The following is a 25,552-nucleotide window of genomic DNA, read 5'->3' as shown; positions in this document are numbered from 1 at the left end:
ATAGTGTTGCTTCTAGGAGCTCAGAGTCTTCATGCCTGAGATGAGCTTCAGTTTTGAAGATGCAGCAGCTTTCCCTTGATGCTCTGTGTTTTTGATTCCCAGATACCAGCTGCTACTCATGTCTTCGCCATTGCTAAGAACATCGTTGGTATTACCTTACTCTGAAAACGTGTCTGCAGTTTCCAGAAAATGGAGCATCACAACATCACTTAAAGTACCCTGCTTTAAAGTACTGCTGGCAAGTGGCGTGGGCCTGATTATTTCTTTAGAAATGCTTTTTCAGGAGGAGAATGCTTTTTTGTAAACATGAATTGCTCGGTTCTTTCACTGGGCTCTGGCTTCTTGTTTCAGGTCATTGACATGTTGATCTTTGCCTATTTTGCTTCGATATCCTTGGCTGACTCAAGAGGTCTTTTCCCAAGGCTGGAGAATGTGGGAGCTTTCAAGAATGTTTCCATCGTGCCAACCCAAGCAGTATGTGGACTCCCAGACCGAAGCACTTTTTGTCATAGCTCTGCTGCTGCTGAAAGTATTCAGTTCTGTACCCAGCGGTTTTGTATTCAGGATTGCCCATACAGATCTTCACACCCTACCTACACTGCCCTTTTCTCAGCAGGCCTCAGCTGCATCACACCAGACAAGAATGATCTGCATCCCAACTCCCATAGCAATTCTACAAGTTTTGTTTTTGGAAATCACAAGAACTGCTTTTCTTCTTCTCCTTCTCCAAGGCTGATAGCATCATTTACTTTAGCTGTATGGTTGAAACCTGAGCAACAAGGTGTAATGTAAGTAGTAGTGTGGGTATAAGCTTTCGTAGGTTCCAAAAGCCAGTAGTAGTGAAGATCATTGCAGTCTGAATTCCAAACCAGAAGTGAAGGCTAACAATATAGAATTCATGCTTTTGAAGACTAACTCTTCTAGTTGTTTCCCCATTTAAATTTTTTTCTCTTCTATGGTTGAAGTAGACCGTGACAAAAAAAAATGTGTTAAAATAGTTTATTGCAGGCAAATGTGTTTGTGCAGGAAATTGTTTATTTTCTATAGCTTAGCTTGACCTTTGGTCTTAGCCTCCAAAGCCTAAACCAGACTCAGAGTGAGTTTTAAGGCCTGGAAACTCATAATGCAAATAATTAATATTTTCAAAGTCTTGATCTGGGTTTATATAAATACCATTTCCTTACTAGGGTATAGCATTTTCGTTGGCCATGTAGTTCTCTCAGGCCTTGGGACTGTTTTCTTCATCCTCGTTTCCCCAAGAAGAGCTGTTTTGTTTGACTCATGGAAGATGTTCAGTAATATAAATTGAATGTATAAAAAACCCTCCATCTCTAAAAAGATATAGCTTTTAGTTATTTATCTTGTGGTATTTTCATTTTCCAATTAGTTAAGAAATATGTAGACAATGTGAGAGATTCTCAAAAGCTTTCATGCTGTTCATCCCTGAGAAATGCCTTCAATGAGTCTGGGTCTTATTACTGCCATTTTTTGTTATTTAATCACCAGTTTTCATTCTGTAATCTGTTCTCAAGCTGATATCTAATGAATTTCTCCTAAATATTTATTGCCAACTTGGAGATTTTAATATATAGGACCGTTTTGAGGAATTTTTGCTTATCTTTTGTCTTCCTAGAGGGCTTTTGGCCCTTTCTCTTATGACATTTTCTTTGTGTGACAGCGTTGACTGGATATCTAAAAACTTGTGAAACAAACCAGAAAAGTATTACAATCTCATAAGCAAATAGGACTTAAATGTCTTTGGTGTTTAGTTTCAATTTGCCAAGTGAAAGTTGGCATGTCTTCATTTTGTTTTAAATTTGGATTAATCAGAAAATTAATCACAAACCATTCCAATTTCTATATCTCTCCTCAAAGAAAACCTTGTTTTCTTACTGTTTGAAATTCTAGTAAATTCAAGCTACTCAGTTTATATAATTAGTATCCAAAGAGTTTTAAAACATTGTCTTTTGACAAGTAGGGCTAAGATAAAATATCCTTCTGAGCTTGTAGGGGCATATCTGTACCAAATTCATCTTCTATTTACATCATTTTGTATAAATAAGAGAGAGAAGTATTTACAGGGTTGGAAGAACATGGTTAATGGTTTTGAGAGTTCCTTGTATCAAGGTCGTTTCCATTTTCAAAATTAAAATACCTTTGGGAATTGGGGGAATTTCAGGGTGTTTGCACTAGATAAGTAAAACAAACAAAACATGGATTATCCAATTATTGTTTATTCAGGAGCAGAATAAATCCAGTTCCTAAATATTTTGCTACCTGCCTTCCTCTCACATTTATTATCTACCAAAGCTGGTATGTTTACAAGCAAACAAAATAGCAAGGAAGATAATCAATAACATATTAAGAAATGCATTTTCAGTAAGCTTGGGGAAATAAGTCTGCATTTGGTAAATACATTCTTGAGTAATGGTCGAATTCTCACTCGTAGATTTAAACTGAAGAAAAATGAATAGGGGAAACTCTTTTCAGGTTAAGACCTGATGGGTAGGGATAAAAACAAACTCACTTCAGTAAATTAGAAATACTCAACTACTGAAGGGTTTAATATACAATTTGCAGAATTTATATAAAATTTTTATTTCTACTTATATAAAACCTTTATTTCATCTAAATCTATTTGCCTAAATTAAAAATATACTTGCACTTATAACTTTATTCCAAATATACATACAAAATATAGTAAAATTGTGACAGTAAAAGAGGGACTATTAGTGTTCTATAATCTTATTCTTACCTCCCAACTCAGGAAAAATTGATAGATGCAAGTGAGAAGAAATTATCTGTGAAAAACGTACCCTTTAAGGAAAGCTTTAAACCGTCTTGAACAGTAGTTCTTGATTGGCTCAATTTTATACCTTTGCCTCTCTGATACTTCCTACCAAATTTTATCACAAACTCATCATTTTCTGAGAGACTACTGTACACTAGGTGTCTGTGTGTATCCTCAGAATACTCATGATCTAAATGATCTAATGGAGGGTACAGATGGATGAGTGCTATTACCTAGGCAGTGAGGTGTGTTCAGGGAGCACAAAGTGATATACCTCAACCAACCCTGAGCCAGAAGAAGGGTGCCAGGACCAAGGATAATCATTCAGATGCCAGTGCTAAGTAGGAGGTAACCAGGTGAAGAAAGGAACCCAAGGTCTGAAAGGTGTGTCACTCTAATAAGGATAGAGATAACTTAAAATAATTTGATAACTGCCCTGACACAAGACCTAGAAGTTTTCTGAAAACTCGTCTACTTTTTCAAAATCGTATTTCACTGTGTTCTAGAAGGCTGAATGACCTTTCACCTCAGATATTTAACATGATCTCAGTGCCTCAGTTGGACTGTATGGTCATAGAGAGGTAGCCAGTCATCTTACAGACACTGGCTTTGGCTTTGGGCCAGTTGATGGGGTGAGTAGAGACTATAGCTGTCCATTCTTTATTTCACCATGGGAATTAAATAGAGCAATTCTGACTTCAGGACTACCAATTTAGAGTCTTCCATAGACAATAAATTTGGTTTATATTAAAAAAAGAAAAATTTGCACTGATGACTGACTACTCAAGCGACCTATAGTGTGTTGCACTACTTCCTCTAAAAGAAATAGCAGGAGAACTAATGAGTCAATAGCCTAAATGTTAGTTTTGTGGAATGATTCAACCACTTTAGTTTCCATCATGAATCTTTAATGAAGGGTTCTGAGGCTTTGGGGAATATATTGTAAATAAGAATTCTATTTTTATTGAAATAAAAGGATTTCTTCATTGGCATAAAGCTTGCATTGAATATAATGACATTCAGGCACTTATTCATAGTATACCATTTTGAGCAAAGTTTGGGGTCATTTTAACACCACTGTAACCGCACAATACTTTAGCATGTCTTTTTGGTTGGATACTGACCTTTTCTCTCTTTTCTGGTTGCTTCCTAAGGTGTGTTATAGAAAAGACAGTAGATGGGCAGATTGTGTTCAAACTTACAATATCTGAGAAAGAGACCGTGTTTTATTATCGCACAGTAAATGGTTTGCAACCTCCAATAAAAGTAATGACACTGGAGAGAATTCTTGTGAAGAAATGGATTCATCTTAGTGTGCAGGTGAGTAAAATAAAAAATACTTAACATTTGGTTAAACACAAGGATTTGTCTTCCTTTCTCTCCTTTAAATGGCATCTACTCACAAAATCTCCAGCAGTATCTTTTAGATTTCAGGTGTGTATAAATGATAACTAAAGAAGAAAAATATTTAAATGACCTAATGACGTATCTCTTGATATATTAGCATTTTCTCCCCCCAAATTGTTGTAAAAGCTCTCACAGAAACTTAAAGACAAGGCTGTCTGTAATTATAATATCCTCAGAAAATTTTTGTTTTATTGGGTTAGTATATTCCCTTTTGTTTAAAAATGTGTAAGAGCTCATTTGATGTCTGGTACTAATTTTACTAGTCATGGATATATTAATACCCCAGCTTGATTTTTACAGCTGTCTTTCTCAGATAGCAACTGATGACGTGAATAAAATGTGTCTGTTGCATTAAAACGGTGACCTTAGAACTAATGAACTTTACACTTGAGGCACTCAAGAGGTGTTATATTACTATTTTAGTTGTCAACCACAGTTTGTACGAGCCTTAGAAGCTGCTAAAGGCTGAGAGAGCTGTGACATGTCTGGTATTTACAGTCTCCAGAAGAGAGACACGGTTCATCCTTTTGCTTTTTCAGGGCACTGGAATGACCCAATACAGTTAAAGCCACACTTGCCTTTCAAATCAGGTGTATTAGTCTGTTCTTGCACTGCTATAAAAAATACCTGAGACTGGGTAATATTTTTATAAAGAAAGGAGGTTTAATTGGATCATGATTCTGTGGGCTATACAGGAAGCATGATTCTGGCATCTGCTCAGCTTCTGGAGAGACCTTAGGAAACTTACAATCATGGCAGCAGACAAAGGCTTAGCAAGCACTTCATGTGGCCAGAATAGGAGCAGGAGAAGGTAGGGGAGGTACTACACACCTTAAACAACCAGATCTTGTGAGAACTCTATCAGGAGACTAGCACTAGGTGGATGGTGTTAAAGCACTGATGAGTGCTTTATGCCTCCATGTTCCAATCACCTCCCATCAAGCCCCACCACCAACGTTGGGGATTACAATTGGACATGAGATTTGGGCAGGGACACAGAGCCAAATCATGTCACTCGGGGTGCTGGGTACCACAGTTTCCAGTGTGAGCTCTCATATAAGCATCCATCCAATGGCTCATGTGAACCTCATTTGAAGTAAATGACACTTACACACTCATTCATTTTATAAAAATTATCTTTGATTTCTCACTTTTTTTTAAATTGTGAAGCAGATAATGAGTGTGCGTCCTCAGAGGGTCTTGATAATTGTTATGTGGCTTTCAGATACTAAGGTATGAGTTTAGCAAATGTGATTGGCAGGGATCAGTGTTTTCATACACAACTAGAGTTGAAATGATATACAAAGGGGACGTCATGTCTGACATCAAGCCTTGTCCATAGGACACGATGGTTTCAGACTCTCAATGCTTATTCTCCATGTGTTCAGTAGTTAACAGATAGGAGACCGATTTGTCCCAGTCTTGAAGTTTCCATTGTCTTGAGATCTCCATTCTTCCCACTGACCAGTCCTATGGAATTGGGTTTTAATATTAAAAAAGTAGAAATAGAAACTGTTAAGACAATGCCATCTTTGTAGAAGATGCCAAATAGATATGCTTGTTGCATATTTTTGTATCAACAATGACAAAAAAGTTCTCTTTACTTGCCTTTATTTTGTGTTATCTGTGAAACTGTGCCATGTTTTGGCAGGCAGTAGTACATTAAAAGCTTTACAAAGAAAGTTTAAAATCTAAATGCAGAGAGGTAACCATGACTGAATTACTCTCTTGGGAATAAAATGCTCTTAGAGTGCCTATTGAAATCAGCATTATCATTTCAATACATGTCAAATATGAGTCATTTCCTAGTTTAGGCAAAATTTCTTCATAAATCTTTAAATCTTTCCCTTCTTTCAAGAAAAGGTTAAAGTACTTATGATTTAATGAGACTGCTTTATTTCATAACTGTTTGACTATCAAGAGAAAACTTGTCCTTTTCGATTTGTACACTCTTTTATTTATTTTTTTGCATAAGTTTTAAACTCTTCTGAATTTTATATTAAAACTACAGAACTAGACAGTCACAAAATGTTAGAACCGTTCAGATCTGTCATTTAATCATCTAGCACTTATTAAATATTTGAGGGGTACCCAGCATTATGGGAATCTGTATACACTCAAATGAAAATTGAAGAGCAATTATTTACTCTAAAATGGAGATCTATATAAGGTTCCTTTATATTGGATACCAGTCTGAATATGTTTAAGGTATTATGAAATTTATAAAAATCTATATTATAGTTTTTTGTTTTTTTTTTTTTTGAGACAGAGTTTCTCCCTTGTTGCCCAGGCTGGAGTGCAATGGCATGATCTTGGCTCATTGCAACCTCCATCTCCAGAGTTCAAGAGATTCTCCTGCCTCAGCCTCCCGAATAGCTGGGATTACAGGTGCCCACCACCACACTGGCAAATTTTTTGTATTTTTAGTAGAGAGAGGGTTTCACCATGTTGGCCAGGCTGGTCTCAAACTCCTCACCTCAGGTGATCCACCTGCCTTGGCCTCCCAAAGTGTTGGGATTACAGGCGTGAGCCACAGTGCCCCACCTACATTTTAAATAAGGAATGTACTAATTGCTCAAAAGTTGTTAAAAGAAGTAATGGAGGCCAGGTGTGGTGGTTCATGCCTGTAATCCCAGCATTTTGGGAGGTGGAAGTGAATGTATAGCTTGAACCAGGAGTTCGAGGCCAACCTGGGCAACATGGCAAAACCTCGTCTCTACAAAAAAACACCCTAAAAAAATTAGCCAGGTTTGATGGTGCATGCCTGTAGACCCAGCTACTCAGGAGGCTGAGGCTAAAGTGGAAAGATCACCTAAACCCGGAAGTCAAGGCTTCAGTGACCCATGATCATGCCACTGCATTCCAGCCTCGATGAAAGAGCAAGATCCTGTCTCAAAAAAAAAAAAAAAAAAAAAAAAAAGCGATAGGAAGGACAGGAGATTAGGAGTTGGGAAATCTGATTTAGGTTATGCTCCTCTGTAGTCTTAAAAATAAAATTTATAGGAATCCATATGATAGCTGTCTAATAAAGAATGTACTAATTGCTTAAATATTGTTATAAGAAGTAATGGAAGCTGGGCACAGTGGCTCACACCTATACCCTGCCCTTCTCAACGTCTCAAACTGAGTCATTTGACTCAGTTTCCCCAGTTACATAAGAAGATTGAACTAGATGAACAAAATGAGGGCCTCTTGAATTCTTCATAAAAAAGTAAGTGGAGGCCGGGCGCGGTGGCTCAAGCCTGTAATCCCAGCACTTTGGGAGGCCGAGACGGGTGGATCACGAGGTCAGGAGATCGAGACCATCCTGGCTAACACGGTGAAACCCCGTCTCTACTAAAAAAATACAAAAAATTAGCCGGGCGAGATGGCGGGCGCCTGTAGTCCCAGCTACTCGGGAGGCTGAGGCAGGAGAATGGCGTAAACCCGGGAGGCGGAGCTTGCAGTGAGCCGAGATCGCGCCACTGCACTCCAGCCTGGGTGACAGAGCGAGACTCCGTCTCAAAAAAAAAAAAAAAAAAAAAAAAAAAAAAAGTAAGTGGAGTGTGGAATGTATTACAAGTCATTAAAGTATGGCAAGCTATTGAGCTGTGTAGGGTTATTTAGATAGTAAGTGACAGAGCCAGCCCCATTAATCAATGATCAGTCTATTCTTCTTCTGTCTTCTCCCATGCTGTCTGGTATTTACATAAAAACATTTGTTTTTGCTAGCTTTTATGGACAAAATACGGAGAAACGTAGCTTGTTACTATTCCATTGTATAACTGTAAGAACATTTGCAGAAAAAATATTTAATGCAAAATGTAACTTACTGTTAAATGATCATATAATGCATCTAAACTCCATTTAATTTGGGGATTAGGGACTTTTATCATGCTAGGCATAGGATAGAACAAATGATTAATAATCTTGTTTAGTCAAGTTTCAAACTACAAACCTGCACTTTATGTATATGTGTATTTTCAGCCATCTTCCAAATGGCCACAAATTGATGAATTTATACAGTGTGTATGCTTCTGTGCATGTGTAAAACTAAAACATACAACTCTATTCGTGGAATAGCCCAGAAACCAGAATTTTACTTTGCTGCTTATAGTGATTTTATACTGGTTTGCTTATACCTGGTGACATAAAATTAATTAGCAGATCTCAACTTATGCTTTATCTCAGACAGTTCACTTGGTACCAGCTTCCCATCAGTAAAATCAGAATTCTGATTTACCAAAATCAGAAAAAAATGGTTTTAAATAGTTAAATCTCTGGGGGAAATGATGCCAGGAAATCCAGACATACCAAAATTGGAAATTGAATTTCCTAAACAAACAAACAAACAAAATGCTCAATATTGCTATGGTAATGAATCTCACAGCTTTCATTCTACAACTAGCATTTTAAAGCCTCAACTTGTTGGAAAATGATTAGTGTTTAAATTAATATTCATTTAGAGGCTTCAATCTGACAGGATTGCCAATTGAAATTGTACTGTGGGGTTTAATATATTGGCTATTTCAAATTATATCAAGCTAAAATTCATTATGTCATCTTTTATACTAAAACTAGAAAAAAATCAATTCATACTTTTTATTATCATATAGGGAACACTGATAATATTAGCAAAAATTTTAAAGCTTAGTTTTCATATTGAATCAGCACATGGTGTAGTTATAAGATTTCCTTTGATTACTCTTATAAAAGTTTTGAAATATGTAAAAAAATTTACTTTAGCATTTTGTTATGGATTGGTAAATAAAACAATTTGGATATAAGTAGATGTGTTAGTGGCATTTCGTTTAAAAGTAAAACTTTATGGTTTTCTTTGAAAATATATTTTGCCTTAAGCAGTTCCACACATTTTACAGCACAAATAGCATCAAAGAATCATCAGTATAGTCATCCTTCTAGTAATTATGCAGAATTGCAGTAAGACAATTACTACAATTTGAAGCTGATGAAATACTACAGCTGTGGAACCAAGAAATGATTTAGCGTTGGGTTTGTTCACATTTTCTATGCTATTTTGAGGGCTCATTGATACATTGACGATTCAAGAGCCATAGATGACTCTAGCTACAATAGTGTGAAAAAGAGCAGTTCTAATATGATACAATGAAGAAAAAAATGCATGGGTAAATAAAGTTTTAGGAATCAATAGATGAAGGATAGGAGTTTCATAATCATAGTTTGTTCATGAAGTATGCTCTTTTGATTTATGTATTCAATCTAAGAAAGAAAATCTATTGATGGTTCTGGAGGAAAAGAAAATGCAATTTAACCAACATTTGTTAGAATAGATAAACCAAGTCTCTCAATTAATCTCTGAACTGTATGCCCATGTGCACACTTTATAAAGGTGTTTCCGTGTTCCTATTGATTGAGGGAACATAAAACAACCATGTCACCTTATGGAAGCCTCCTCATTCAGTTCAGTAAGCTCTAGGGTGTAGAATTCTCATAAGAATAACATCCCAGCCCCACTCCCACTCCAAGAGAATCTCAATCCATATTACTTCTTTAATATATCACTGCATTTAACTGTGTGTGTGTGTGTGTGCATGCATGTGTAAGTATGCATGTATGTGTGTGCTAAATGTTTCTGTGTGCAAAGCCTTCTCTTTATTTCTAGCCAGCTGAGTTAACAGCTCAAGTTAGCTGAATAGTTTTGGGTTATTCAAAATAAGTTAAGATCTATAGAATATAATGAAGTTTTTCAAAACAATCAGTTACAAATTATCGTAGCTGCTATTAATCGCTGATTTATGTGCACTATATTAAACATGTTACATACTTGCAGTTATACAATGAAATAGGGACATACTTGTAACATGTTTAATATAGTGTTCATAATAGTTATTTGCCATTGACTTATATTATCTCCATTATAGAGATTTAAAAAAATTAGCCTTAGGAAATTTAGTTTAAATTTAGGTAGTTTAAATTTAGTTTAAAATTAGGTAGTTTACCTGCCTACATTTATAGTCTCAAGTTTCTCTGACCTTAAACTAAAAATAATAACTTGCCATGAACCTGAGTCACTGAGCAGATCTAAACAATAGTTTTTAAAATTCTCCAAACTGAAAAAAAAATGGCACAGAAACCCAAAAGAACTGAAAACATATATTTGTAATGTAAATGTAATTTTGTATATTTATACATATTTGTAATATAAACATTTGTAATGCTTCAGATATTTACATGATTTATACAAATAATTAAATATATTTTGTAACTATGCCCTTCATTGATACAAGCAGTTTAACTGCACAACAGAATGTAATTTTGTATAAAGTTCTGCTCAATATTTCCATGTTTTATGGCAGTTGGGATAGACTACAATGGCTTAAAGAAAGAATATTTCCCTTAAGCCAGTCTGATCACCTGACCCATGCCATATAGAATCAACCCTTATTATGATAAAATATAAAGAAGGAAGCACTGCTACTTGATTATGGAAGAGGTAAAACCATCCAAGTAAAAAAGTAATTATTCTCTGTGCATTTTTGGCATGTGATTTTAAAATGCAATATTTAAGCAGAAGGCAAGGCTTTAATTCTTGATCTTTTAGTAAAAGATTGTGTAACCCTGGGAAAACTATGTAACTCCTCAAAATGTTAGGATACCCATTACAAATTGGAAACAAACTTGACCTATTTAGCTTACACCATAAATTTGAATATGTAAAGAAAATAATGTCTGCTAAAACACTTTATAGCCTGTAACTTCCTGCTATGATGGAGCTTACAGTCTATTCAGAGGATAAGCAATCAAATAATTACACCAATAAAAGCAAAATTATAATTGTGGTAAGTGCTACATGATCATATGAAGAATGATTTGGTCAAACCACTGAAGTCAAGAAAGACTTCCTTGAGTAAATGTTATTGAATATGTATATTAGTTTTCTAGGCCTGTACTAAAAAACTATCACAAACTGGTGACTTAAAACAATAGTTAATTCATTGTTGAAGAGTTATGGAGGCTAGAATGCTGAAATCAAGGTGTTAGAAGGGCCATGCTCTTTCTGAAACCTCTAGAATCCTTCCCTGCCTCTTCCAGCATCTGGTGTTTGCACAGACACCTGAGTATGTGATTGTGATACCTCCTGGGATTTGTCTGCCCACAGCAAGATTGGGAACCCAGAAAGGGAAGCAGCAGTGCCCAGGGTAGCCACCACCTACCGCATGAGGAACAGAGCTGGCGGCAATCCTTGACGCTCCTTAGCTTGTAGCAGCCTCTGCCTCCATTATCGTATGGTCCTCTCCTCCGAACGTGTGTGCCTTCCCTTCTTACAAGGACATCAGTTGTAGTGGATTAGGGTTCTTCCTAATTCAGTAGGACTCATCTTAACTCAATGACAGGCAAAAAGACACTACCCAAATAAGGTCAGAGTCACAGACACATAGGGTTAGGGCTTCAGTATGACTTTTGATGGGACACAATTCAACTGATTGTAAGATTTATTCAAAAGAATGCATAGGATCCAACTGGGCAAAGAGAGTTGATAAGAACATTCCATAAATGCATAGCAAATAGTGTAAATGCCCTTTTGTAAAAAGAAATATGTTACATAGACTAAAAGACCAATGTGGTTAGAGTGTAGCTGGCAAAGTGGGACATGGTGTGAAATGAGGACGGAACAGTAGGAAGAGGCTATGTGTTAAAGAGAATCATTGGATATCTTAAGATTTTTTAAATGGGACTCTATTGAAATGTTTTATGTGAAGGACAGGAGATGAGGGATGAGGGTAATGAAGGAAAACGTATGACATGCACAGATTATCTTTTCCTAAAGACTACTTGGCTGCAGTGAGGGAGAATGGTTTGCCTGAAGACAAGTGAGAAGGGTTGTTTTGGTATTTTCATGGCCCAAGTCAGACGTAAGTGTTACTTACTTAGATCATGAAGACAATAGTGAATACGTAAACGAGTGGTCAGCTTTGAGAGAAGTTTAAGAATTAAACTAAAGGGTGTGTTGATGAAGGAATGTGTAATTTGAGGGAAAGGGAGTTGATGAATCCCAGCTTTCTTGCTTATATAATTGTAGGTGCAGTGATTTCTTGTTCCCGAATAGAAATACTGGAAGAGAATCAGATTTTGAATAGGCAGCACATATGAGTTAGATTCCAGTTTAGGGTAATAATTCTTAACTATAGAAATTATTAGCATTATTGGGAAACTGTGAAAAATATTCTGATGCCCATACCCCTTTGGTCTAGGTGGGGCGCAGGCATTATTTCTTTCTTTCTTCCTGCCCTGATGGATTTAAAAAGGGTGTAACAAAAGAAAATGTCAGTCTACCATTGATGAGCATTTAGGGTGGCTCCATATCTTTGCTATTGTGAACAGTGCTGCAATGAACACATCTGTGCATGAGTCTTTATGATAGAATGACTCGGATTCCTTTGGGTATATATCCAGTAATGGGATTGCTGGGTATAATGGTAGTTCTGCTTTTTGGTGTTTGAGGAATTGTCACACTGTTTTCCCTAATGGTTGAAGTAATTTATACTCCCAAAATCAGCATATCAAACATTCCTTTTTCTCTGCAACCTCACTAGCACTGTTGTTTCTTGACTTTTTAAAGAACAGACATTCTGACTGATGTGATATGGTATCTCTCATTGTGGTTTTGATTTACATTTCTCCAACGGACAGTGATGTTGAACTTTTTTCATATGCTTGTTGGCCACATGTGTGTCTTCTTTTGAAAAGGGTCTATTTATGTCCTTTGCCCACTTTTTAATAGGGTTGTTTGTTTTTTTCTTGTAGATTTGATGAAGTTTGTTATAGAGGCCAGCTATCTGACCTTTGTCAGATGCATAGTTGGCAAACCTTTTCTCTCATTCTATAGGCTGTCTGTTCACTCTGTTGATAGTTCTTTTTGCTGTGCAGACTCTTTAGTTTAATTTGAGCCCATTTGTCAATTTTTGTTTTTGTTGCAATTGCTTTTGGCATCTTTGTCATGAAATCTTTGCTGTTCCTATTTCCTATGTCCAGAATGCTGTTGCCTAGATTGTCTTTCAGGCTTTTAGTTTTGGGTTTTACATTTAAGTGTTTATTCCAACTTGAGTTGATTTTTATATATGGTATAAGGAAGGGTTCCAGTTTCAGTCTTCTGCGTATGGCTAGCCAGCTATCCCAATATTTATTGAATAGGGAGTCCTTTATCCATTGTTTGTTTTTGTCAGCTTTCTCAAAGATCAGATGGTTGTAGGTGTGGTGGCCTTATTTTTGGGCTCTCTATTCTTTTTCATTGTCTATGTGTCTGTTTTTGTACCAGATTCATGCTGTTTTGGTTACTGTAGCCCTGTAGTATAGTTTGCAGTCAAGTAATGCAATGCCTCCAGCTTTGTTCGTTTTGTGTAGGATTGTCTGTCAATTTGGGCTCATTTTTGGTTTTATATGAATTTTAAAACAGTTTTGTTGTTGTTGTTGTTGTTGTTCAAAGAATGTCATTGCTTGTTTGATAGAAATAGCATTGAATCTGTAAATTGCTTTGGGCATTATGGCCATTATAACGATATTGTTTCTTCCTATCCATGAGCATGAGATGTCACACAGACCGATGGCATTTGTTTGTGTCATCTCTTATTTATTTGAGCAGTGCTTTGCAGCTCTCATTGTAGAGATCTTTCCCTGCCCTGGTTAGCTGTATTCCTAGGTATTTTATTCTTTTTGTGGTGATTGTTTCACCTGCTTCTAATCAAATCTATTTAGTAGCTGTTATTAAACTGTGTAGCCATTAGTATATAGTAGAACTCCATTATCCTTGGTTTTGTTTTCTGTTGTTTGTTACCCACAGTCAACGACAGTCTGAAAATATCAAATGGAAAATTTCAGAAGTAAACAATTCATAAGTTTTAAATTGAGTGCTGTCCTGTGTAGTGTGATGACATGTCAGGTGGTCACAGCTACCTCCTGCCTGGGAGGTGAAGCATCCCTTTGTCCAGCAGCTTCTCCTTATTGTCTATGCTCCTACCCCTTCAGTCCATAGTAGCCCTCTTAGTAATCAGATCAGCTGTTGCTGTATCACAGTTGTCAGTTGTGTTCAGGGAAACTGTATTTTACTTCTTAATGGCCCCAAAGTGCAATAATAATAATGCTGGCAATTTGGCTATGCCAAGAAGCCATAAAGTCCCTCTTTTAAATGAAAAGGTAAACACTCTCAACTTAACAAACAAAAGAAAAAGATCGTATGCTGAAGTTACTAAGAACTACAGTGTAAGAATGTATCTTCTGTCCTTGAAATTCTGAAAAAATATATTGTTATAATTGTTCTATTTTGATAGTTATTGCTAATCTCTTACTGGACCTAATTTATAAAAATTAAACTTTATCTTGGGTATGTATGTATAGGAAAAAACATAGCATATATAAGCTTCAGTACTATCCACGGTTTCAGGCATCCATTGGGAGTCTTGTAACATATCCTCAATGGATAAGAGGGGACTACTGTATGCACAATAGATGTAAATACTCAAAAAAAGTTTTGTTTAGCTAGTGTGTGTAAGAAGATTATCACAAGTCACACCATAGTGTTTGCCTTTTGCTAGTCTGAATGTTATCAGTCTAATATTTTATAGCAAAAATTTAAGTTCAGTGAAAACTTCCCTATGAAAACAATTCCAATCAAGATCTACAGCAAGCCATGAATAAATTAACATTTAAACTTGAAAACTGATAGTTGAAGAAGAATTTAGCAATTAATAATTTCTGCTAGAAAATGGTGGTTTCTCAGCCAATAGTTACAAAGTATATAATACATATAAAAGGAAATATATACAAATATCATATTGGACATATATTACATATACTACTAAAATTGAAAATTGCTATAAATATAAGAGTATGTTCCAATGTCCACTTATTTCTTTTTTAACAACCTCTTGTCTTGAAAATGCCACTATAGTAATTCTGTCAAATTTGTAATGGTTGGAATTTGATGGTAGTGCTTTTGAAAACCTGTATTATCTAATGGAATTGTCATTTGTATTATATCATTTTCACCTAAAAGCCAAATACAAAAAGACTTAAATTATTTTTGCTTTTTTGTGGGTAGTCATTTTTGTGCCCAAAGGGCTAACTGATGCCTTCGGTTATACATGAACAATTCCCACTAATGCCAGAAAGAACAGTGTGCATATAACCTAGGGCAGAATTTGGCCTATGGAATGTATCACTCAGTAATGGAATGGAGAATATGACTTTATTTAAACATGGACTTGAATAGTTTTATTTTTCCTTACTGTTTCCCTTGGCATTTCTCTCTGTAAAGTGCAACATTCAAAAGTATTCTATGCAGCTGTAGTGCCCTGGGATGCATAATAAGGGCATATGTTCAAAGCATGTTTAAATATCCATATGAGCCAAAGACAGAGTAATCAACATTTAAAAAATTAAGACAACTTTTCCAAGAATGAAAACCTTTAATAGGTTAGCTAATTTTAGAGTTATTTAACAACTGTGAAGAATTATTAGTATTTATAAATATGCATATATAATTATATACAATGTCTTATGTCAGACAGCAATTTCATTCTGCCCTCTAATGATCACATGACATAATTCTGAAAAAAGTCAAACAGTATGTTCTAGAAGGAAAAAAAAAATTGGTTCATTTTTGCTTATGCTTAGTGTTCAATTGTTTTCAACCTGGGGAGAGAGCAAGGGAAAGAAAGAAGGAAAGAAAGAAGAAAGCAAGAAAGGAAGGAAGAAGGAGAGGAAGGAAAGATGGAAGTCATGTGACATAGCTAGGGATTTGGGGCAAAATTCAAGTCCCATGTTTTCCTTGATGGAAAGCCAAGGAACCCGAGGAAGAGAGTCAACCCACGCCAATTTCACTGTGGTAGAAGTGACCAAGAAAGTTTAGATTATGGATGTATAGTAGGTAATTTTAGGTTGTTTGTTGTCTGGGATATAAACCCATTGTGTTATTCCAGTTATTTGGCCAAAATGTTCCATGTAACCATTTTGGAGTGCTGGCACTTTAGGGAATTTATAATAAGTGGTTGTGTTCAATGTTTGGGTTGAATACAAGGTAGGTAGAAAAGGACAATCAAAGGAATTAGCTGCAAATGAGATGAAATCTATGGGAACACATATTTAGAAAACTGGTGACCATTATGATTTAATCCTCTGAAATACCTGCAACAATCTGAGAACAAGGTAGGTGGCAAGACACACTTACAAGTATTAGAGAAACACAGGACTCCATACATTTTGAAAACTGGAGAGTACTGAACTTGGAGAGGCCTAGTACAGGTAGTGCTTGTTGGTTTGCATATTTTTAAAATCACTTGACTGACATCTGATTGACATAGAAAAGTCTGAACATGTTGCATGTATGCAACTTAATGAGTCTAAAGATAAATATATGCCCATGAAAGTATCACCATAATCTGTGACATAAACATATCCACCTATTGGTTTATTTTTAATTAAACGTTTTTTAAGATAATCATAGGTTCACAGGCACTTGTGAGAAATAATACAGAAATCCCATGTCCACTTCACTCTTTTGTTCTCATCAGTAACATCCTTTATAATTATGGTACAATATTGCAACCAGGATATAGACATTGATATAACCCATATTATTCACATTTCCCATTTTTCATATATTCCTATGTGTATATGTTTAGATACATACGATTTAAAAAGCTTTTTTTTTATTATTATACTTTAAGTTCTAGGGTACATGTGCATAACGTGCAGGTTTGTTACATATGTATACTTGTGCCATGTTGGTGTGCTGCACCCATCAACTCATCAGCGCCCATCAAGTCATCATTTATATCATGTATAACTCCCCAATGCAATCCTTCCCCCCTCCCCCCTCCCCATGATAGGCCCCAGTGTGTGATGTTCCCCTTCCCGAGTCCAAATGATCTCATTGTTCAGTTCCCACCTATGAGTGAGAACATGCGGTGTTTGGTTTTCTGTTCTTGTGATAGTTTGCTAAGAATGATGGTTTCCAGCTGCATCCATGTCCCTACAAAGGACGCAAACTCATCCTTTTTTATGGTTGCATAGTATTCCATGGTGTATATGTGCCACATTTTCTTAATCCAGTCTGTCACAGATGGACATTTGGGTTGATTCCAAGTCTTTGCTATTGTGAATAGTGCCGCAATAAACTTTATCCACCACAGCTGAGTTGCAGAAAAGTTCCATCACTACAAGGACACCTCAAGCTGCCTTTTTATAACCATGCCCACTGTTTCCCTTCCCCTACTGCTGCCCCAGGTGTCCCAAACTTCTGGTAACCACTCACTTGTACTCTATTTCTAAAATTTTATCTTTTCAAAATGTTGTATACATGGCATCACACAATATGTACTCTTTTGGGATTGTTTCTTTCTTTTTTACTCAACATAATTCTGTAGGGATTCATTCAAGTTGTTAAGGGTATTGATAGTCTACCTGATTGGAGCATAGCATTCCATGGTATGTGGGTACCATGGTTTGTTTAATCCTTCACCCATTGAAGGACATCTAGGTTATTTCTAATTTTGAGTTGTAACAAAGTTAAAGCATTCGTGTGGATGTTTCTGTTAATATGCATATTCGTTTCTCTGGAATAAATGCTCAAGAGTGCAATAGCGTATGGCAGTTACATGTGTAGTGTTTTAAGAAACTCATTTCCAGAGTGGCTGTGCCATTTTAGAATTCTACCAGTGACATATGAATGCTCCAGATTGTGCACATCCTTTGTAGCATTTGGCGTTATTACTATTTAAAATAAAATTTTAGCCATTCCGATAGACAATATATCACTGTGGTTTTATTTTGCATTTCTTTAATGACTAATGGTGTTCAGCATATTTTCCTGTGCTTATTTACCATTCATGTGTCCTATTCAGTGATGTTTCCCCATGTCTTCTACTCATTTTCTAATTTGATTGCTTATTTGTAGCTTGCTGTTTTTATTCTTTTTACAGGGTCTTGTTGAGATTGATTAGGTCCAGTTTATCAATCTTTCCTCTTATGTATTGTGCTCTCCCTGTCAAGTCTATGAAGTTTTGCCTAATCTCAAATCCTGAATATTTTTTCTAAAAGTTATTTTATTTTATATTGTTAAATTTAAGCCTGTGTTTCAGGCCAGGCATGGTGGCTCATTCCTGTAATCCCCACACTTGAGTATGCCGAGGTGGGTGAATTGCCTGAGCCCAAGACTTCGAGAGCAGCCTGCTTACCTTGTCTTTACAAAACATTAGCTGGGCATGGTGGTGTGTGCCTGTAGTCCCAGCTATGGGGGAGGCTAAGGTGGGAGAATCACTTGAGCTCTGGAGTTTGAGACCAGCCTGGGCAACTTGGTGAAACCTCATCTGTACTAAAAATACAGAAACAATTAGCTGGGCATAGTGGTGTGCACCTGTAGTCCCAACTGCTCAGGAGGCTGAGGTAGGAAGATCACCTGACCCCAGGAAGTTGAGGTTGCTGGGAGCAGAGATCATGCCACTGCACTCCAGCCTGGGCGACAGAGTGAGACCCTGGCTTTTTTTTTTTTTTTTTTTTAAAGCCTATGTTTCACTTTGAGTTAATATTTTTTTAAGATGTGAGATTTGGTTTTGGCCAGTGGATGTCCCAATAGCCCTTAGTTGAAAAGGTTATATCCTTCCTTCACTGAATTGCGTTTGCACATTTGTCAAATTTAATAGAATATATTTATGTTGATTTATTTCAGAATTCTGTGTATATCCTTCCACCAATACCACATGTTCTTGAATACTGTGAACTGTATTACCTAGTAGAGTGACTCCTTCTACCTTATCCTGCTATTTCAATTACAAAAAATAAAAATCCTTTTAGGGCCTATGATTTTCCATATAAATTTCACAATAAGCTTGTTGATGTTTTCAATATATCTTGTTTAGATTTTGATAGGAATTGCATTATATCTATAGAAGAATTTAGAGTGATTTGAAATCTTTTACTATGTTGAGTCCTCTAATATATAAACATGGTGTCAGTATCACCATTTAGGTCTTCTTTTATTGGCATTTTGTAATTTTTAGCACATACATTATAGTCTGTTCTCACCCTGCTATAAAGATTCTACCAGAGACTGGGTAATTTACAAACAAAAGAGATTTAATTGACTCAGTTCCACATGGCTTGGAAGGCCTCAGGAAACTTACAATCATGGCGGAAGGTGAAGGGAAAGCAAGGACCTTCTTCATGTGGCATCAGGAGAGAGAAGAGTGAAGTCTGAAGGGGAAAGAGCCCCCATTAAGCCATCAGATTTCATGAGAACTCACTCACTATCATGAGAACAGCATGGGGGAAACTGCCCCCATGGTCTAATTACCTCCAAGCTGGTTTCTCCCTAGACAGGTAGGGATTATGGGAATTATACAGTTCAAGATGATATTTGGGTGGGGACAAAGCCAAACTATCATACATCCTGTACCTGTTTTGTTGAGCTTACCCATTAAGTGTTTCGTTTTCTTTTTAGTGATTGTAATTGGTTTTGTGTTTTAAATTTTGGCTTCTGCATGATTATTGTTGGTACATAGCAATGTTATGGATTTCCTGGGTTGATCTTGTATTTCAAAACTGCTGAACTCACATTTATAGTAGTTCTGGAAATTCTTCATTTGTTGGAATTTTCTGTGTAGACAATCATGACATCTGAATTTGGAGCAGTTTTATTAATCTTCCCAATATGTAGTTTTAATTTCTTTTTATTGCAGTGACTAGAATTTTTAGTAGTATGTTGAATAAGAAAGGTAAGAGCAGAGATTCTTGCTCTTCTTGTTCCTAATCTTAGGGGAAAAAAGAGTTCAACCTTTCACGATTAAGTATGATGTTAGCTGTAGATTGTTTGGGTAAGTGTTCTTTATCAAGTTAATGAAGTTTCTCTCTATTCCTAATTTCTTGGAGTTTTGAGTGTTGAATATTGTCACAAGGCATTTTCTGATTCAATTGATATGATTACATGATTTTTCTTCTTTAGTCTATTAATGTGGTTCATTACACTGATTGATTTTCAATTGTTGAACCAACTTTACATACCTGGAATAAATCCTACTTGGTCATAGTATGCAGTTATAGTATATATAGTATACAATTCCTTTTATATGTTGCTGAATTGATTTGCTCTTCTTTCTCTAGTTTCTTGAGGTAGAAGCTTAATGTTTTAAGATCCTTCCTCTTTTCTAATATAAGTATTAGATTTAGCTCAGTGTTGTAATTTAATGTGTAATTTAATTTAGTATTTAATTTAGTTTAGTGCAATACATTTCTCCTTCCACGCTGCTTTAGCAGCATCTGACATATTTTATTATGTTATATAGTTGACTCTTGAACAACCTGAGGGCTTGGGGTGTTGAATCCCGATGGAGTTGAAAATTTACATTTAACTTTTGACCACCCCAAAATGTAACTACTAATAGCTTACTGTTGAAAGTCTTACCAATAAGATAAATGGTCCATTAACACATATTTTGCATGTTATATGTTTTACATGCTGTATTCTTATAATTAAATAGAGAAAGAAAACATTGTTAAGATAATTATAAGGAAGATAAATATATATTTACTATTCATTAAGTGGGAGTGGATCATTATATAAATCTTCATACTCATTATCTTCACATTGAGTAGGCTGAGGAGGAGGAGACAGAAGAGTTGGCCTTGCTGTCTCAGGTGGCAAAGACAGAAGAAAATTTGTCTATAAGTGAATCTGTGTAGTTCAAACTTGTGTTATTCAAAGGTCAACTATATTTTCATTTGCATTCATTTCTATGTTTTTAAAATTTCCTTTGAGGTTTTAAAAATTTTCTTTTACAACTTTCTTTTTCACTCATGAATTATGTAGAGATGTATTGCTTAGTTTCAAATAATTTGGAGATTTTAAATATTATAATTCTGTTATTGATTTCAAATTTGAGTCAATTTCAATCAGAGAACACATTCAGTGTGAGTTCAGTTCTTTAGCATTTGTTCAGGATTTTTTAATGGGCCAGAATGTAGTCTATCTTGGTGAAAGTGTCATGAGTATTTGAAATTAATGTGTATAGTTTGTTTTGTGTGTACACACATACACACAAACACACATGCAAACACTTGTAAATCTTCTGTTATCTTTTTATTTCTATTTAAAGAACTTCTTTTAGTCATTATTTAAGAGTAGGTGTGAAGAAAACCAATTCTCTTATAAATAACTAAGTACGTCTACTTTGTATACTTTTTTTGAGTGATTCTGTATTGTAATGATATCCTTTTTACTAGTTCTATCAATTGTTGAGGGTTTGCTGTTGACGTCCCTGATTTAACTATGGACTTATCTATTTCACCTTTCAACTCTGTCAGTCTCGCTTCGTGTATGTTAAAGTTCTGTTGTTGGGTGCATACATGTTTAGGATCATTAGGTCTTTCTAGTGGAGATATCATTTTATCATTATGTAATGTCCTTCTTAACCTCTAGATATTTTGTTTGTTCTAAAGTCTATGTTATTTGCATTTAACTTTTGACCACCCCAAAATGTAACTACTAATAGCCTGCTGTTGAATGGAAGCCTTACTATAGTTATTCCTTTTTTCTTTTTTTCTTTTTTTTTTGAGACAGAGTCTCGCTCTGTCACCCAGGCTGGAGTGCAGTGGCTGGATCTCAGCTCACTGCAAGCTCCGCCTCCCGGTTCACGCCATTCTCCTGCCTCAGCATCCCAAGCACCTGGGACTACAGGTGCCCACCACCTCGCCAGGCTAGTTTTTTTTTTTGTATTTTTTAGTAGAGACGGGGTTTCACCAGGTTAGCCAGGATGGTCTCGATCTCCTGACCTCGTGATCCGCCTGCCTCGGCCTCCCAAAGTGCTGAGATTACAGGCTTGAGCCACCGCGTCCGGCCTCCTTTTTTCTTTTGATCAATGTTTGCAGATATATTTTTCTTATTATTAATTTCAACTGACCTGTGTTGATGTCCATGAAGTGAATTTTGTAGAGATAGCATATTTTTTGGATTCTTTTTTTAAAAATTAAGTTTAGATTCTAATACACTCTGCTAGTCTCTCATTTATTTGTGTATTTTGACCATTTACATCTGAGATTCTTACTGATATGCTAACCTATGTGTGCAATTTTATTTTCTGTTTCTTGTCTATTTTGGGTTTCTGCATTTCTCTTTTCTCATCTTGCTGTAGGTTACGTGAACACATTTTAGGATTTTATCTTGATGTTTTAACAGCATTTTGGGTATATCTTTTTTGTATAGTGTTTTTAGTGGCTCTAGGTATTAAGTATATATAAGTCACTTATCTACTGACATGGACGTATTATTACTTCCATTAAAGTGTACTTTTATTTCCACTTAGGTCCTTTACTCATTTTATCTTTTCAATATAATTGTCTTAAATGTTTCCCCTACATACAATGAGCACACCACATTAAACAGTTGTAATTTTTGCTTCAACCACAAAATATTATTTAACAAACTAGTAAGAGGGAAAGCCTAACTTATTTACCCCTAATTGTATTCATTCTGAAATTCTTATTTTCTTTATAAGTTCTAAAGTTTTTATTATGATTTTGTTTCTATTTAAAGAACTTCCTTTAGTCATCCTTTAAGAATGGGTTTGATGAAAACAAATACTCTCATTTTTCACATATCTGAGAGTGTCTTGATTTTTCCTTCATTCTGAAAGGATATTTTTGCTGGATATAAAATGTATGATTGACAGTTAATTGCTTTCATTACTTGATAAATGTTGTGCCACTCCTCCTGGCTTCCATTGTTTCCGATGAGAAATCTGTTGTCATTTGAACTGGTACTTACTTATAAGTTTTACGTCATTCCTCTGGCTGCTTTCAAGATTTTCTCTTTGCTTGTTTTGTATTTAGCACTTTAATAGTGAATGCCCTAGCATGAATTTCCTCAGTTTTATCCTATTGTTTAAGATTTGCTCAGCTTCTTGCAAGTGTCTGTTAATATCTTTTGCCATATTTTCAGTATTTTCAGACATTTTTTGTTGACTACATTTTCACTGCCATTCTCTTCTCTTATTCTAGGATTTCAGTTATACAAATGTTAACTCTTTTGTTTTTAACTCACTGGTTCTCGAAGCTCTCTTCATGTTTTTTTTTTTTTTTTTCCTTTTAATCTCTCTTTTCTTATTTGTTCAAATTGGGTAAATTGTTTCGATTTCCTTCATGTTCAGGAATTCTATTCCTGTCATCTTCATGTTACCCTTGAACTCATAGAGCAAGTTTGAGTTTGTTTCAATGGTTATATGTTTCAGTTATTTAGTTTCGATTTGGATTTTTTAAAATAACTTCTATTTCTATGCTGGGATTTCTCTCATTTTTTATTTCTTGCTTAAAATAATTTGCAATTGCGTGTTAATGCATTTTTATGATATCTAGTTTAAAATCCTTGCCTGATAATTCCAACATCTGATTCATATCACTGATGGCATCTGTTGATTTTCTTTTTTCATTCAAGTTGTGATTTTACTGGTTCTTGGTATGACAAGTGATTTTTATTATATCCTGGATGTTTTTTGTATCATAGTGTGAGACTCTGGATTCAAATTCATCTTCTTGTTTTATTCAGAAGCTGTCCTTACATTGAGGTGTGCACAGAGGCCAGGTGGGTGTGTATGTTCATTCATCACCCCTTTGTCCCTGCCAACATCATCCAGCAGAAGTGGAGCACTGACTCACACTGCAGCAGATGGGCAGGGTGGAACTTCAGCTTCCCTGCTGACCCCTTCCCAGTGAAAGTGGGCCGCCTATTGCTGCTGCCTTGTTGCCCCTTGAGATGACATATTCCTGACTTTCCACTGAGCCACGGAAGGGAAAAACTCATTGCTTGTTCACAGTACTTTGCTGCCGCAGGGAAGGGGTGGAAGCTGAGCTTCCTGCTGGTCCCTGTGATACCAGGGGAGGTAGGGGAGTGGAACGTCAAGTAACCCTCCTCCTATCACTTTATTTTGCCTCACTGATGCTAGGTGTGAGAGAAGGTACTGCTTTCCACTGGGTCCAATTCACAAAGAAGGGAAGAAGGATGTGGAGTATTGATTGGCCCTAACACCTGGCACACCCTCAGTCTCACTAATACCACTGGGAATGGGGACTCAGCTCCCCACTAGGCCCTGCTCACTTAGTGAGGGTGGGGTGGGAACAGAATGGAGACTAACCCTGATACACACCACTTCATGTGGTCTTGTTCTGTGAAGAGAGTGGAGAAGTTCGTTCCCTCCTTGGTCCCACTGCTACAAGAGGTTGGAGTAAAGTAAAGTGCTGATGACCCCTGACTCACATGTCCTTGTTTTGTCTTGTTAATGTTGGGTGAGTGTTGAGCTTCATCTCCTGACTGGGGCCATACCAGAGCTGGGGGAATGTAAAGTGCTGACTAACCCTGCCTTGCACCACTTCACTAAGTCTTGCTGCTACCAGGTAGGGGTGGTGGAGATGGTTCAGCTACTTGCTGGGCTGAGGTGACACTAACTTGGTAAAGAGTTGGAGCACAGCTGACTCCTTTCAGACAGGGGATGAAGGATCAGCCCCTTGCTCACTCTGCCAATACTACTTAGGAAAGAGAATCAGAGTGTCACAACTTCCACTGAGCAGAGGACAGAGAATAAGCTCCTTATTCAGTCTCATCAAAACCACCCCTACCTACAGTTAAATTAGACAGCTGCCTGCTTCAACAAGTGGAGAATGGAAGATCAGCTCTCTGTTTGGTTTGTTGGAACCACCAGGCAGGGGGAATTGGAACACTGGCTACTTCTGCCAGTGGGAATAGAAGATTAGCTGCCTCTTGGCCCTGTCAACACCACTGTGAAAGGGAATCAAATACTACTGCTTACTTCTGTTGGGTGAGAGGGTGGGGTGAAAGACTAGCTCTCTGATGAGCTCAGCTGCTGGAACTATGAATGTGTGTGTGGGGGGGGAGAGTGTGTGTGTGTATGTGTGTGTGTGTGTGGTTTTTCCATTGGAGTTTGGCTAAAGTAGGACAGGTACTTTTTGCTAAAAATGTTTTCTCTTTTAGGCCAACATTTTCCTGATCCTCTGTCTAGGAAAATAAGCCTTTCCTTGGAGCTTATTTTATCTGTGTTTGTTGGTGGTTCTAGGTTAGACGCTTCTGGATATTAAAACAACAACAAAAACTCGGGAATTTCCCATGTTGTTCCTCAAGTCCTCAGATTCCTAAATTTTTTTCTTTTTCTACCTACTTTGCAAAGTCATCCTACATTTATTTGTTTTGTTATGTTCAGGGCTTTTTAATTACAGAAAGAGGAACTGGGAGGAATAAGGCTGCTTCATCTTTGTCAGGATCAGAAGTCATGTAATGTTTTAAAAAGGACTTTGTCTACCATTTTTCTCTACTACAAAGACACATGCACACGTATGTTT

The 25,552-nt window shown here is 36.4% G+C and overlaps 1 protein-coding gene across 1 annotated transcript in view; it reads left to right on the top strand.

Annotated features, from left to right (window-relative positions):
* Positions 1 to 306: 306 nt before the first annotated feature.
* USH2A (usherin) overlaps positions 307 to 25,552 on the top strand; it is an 809,712-nt gene continuing 784,466 nt past the window's right edge. Inside the window, exons 1-2 of the mRNA XM_033195653.1 lie at positions 307 to 788; positions 3,946 to 4,111. Coding sequence (XP_033051544.1) covers positions 307 to 788; positions 3,946 to 4,111 — 648 coding nt within the window. The remainder of the gene's footprint in view (positions 789 to 3,945; positions 4,112 to 25,552) is intronic.

This window comes from Trachypithecus francoisi, unplaced genomic scaffold (assembly GCF_009764315.1).
Source record: "Trachypithecus francoisi isolate TF-2019V2 unplaced genomic scaffold, Tfra_2.0 Lachesis_group5, whole genome shotgun sequence".
Taxonomy (NCBI): Eukaryota; Metazoa; Chordata; class Mammalia; order Primates; family Cercopithecidae; genus Trachypithecus; species Trachypithecus francoisi.
The sequence above is the reverse complement of the archived record's forward strand: the minus strand, read 5'-3'. Positions and strand labels throughout refer to the sequence as shown.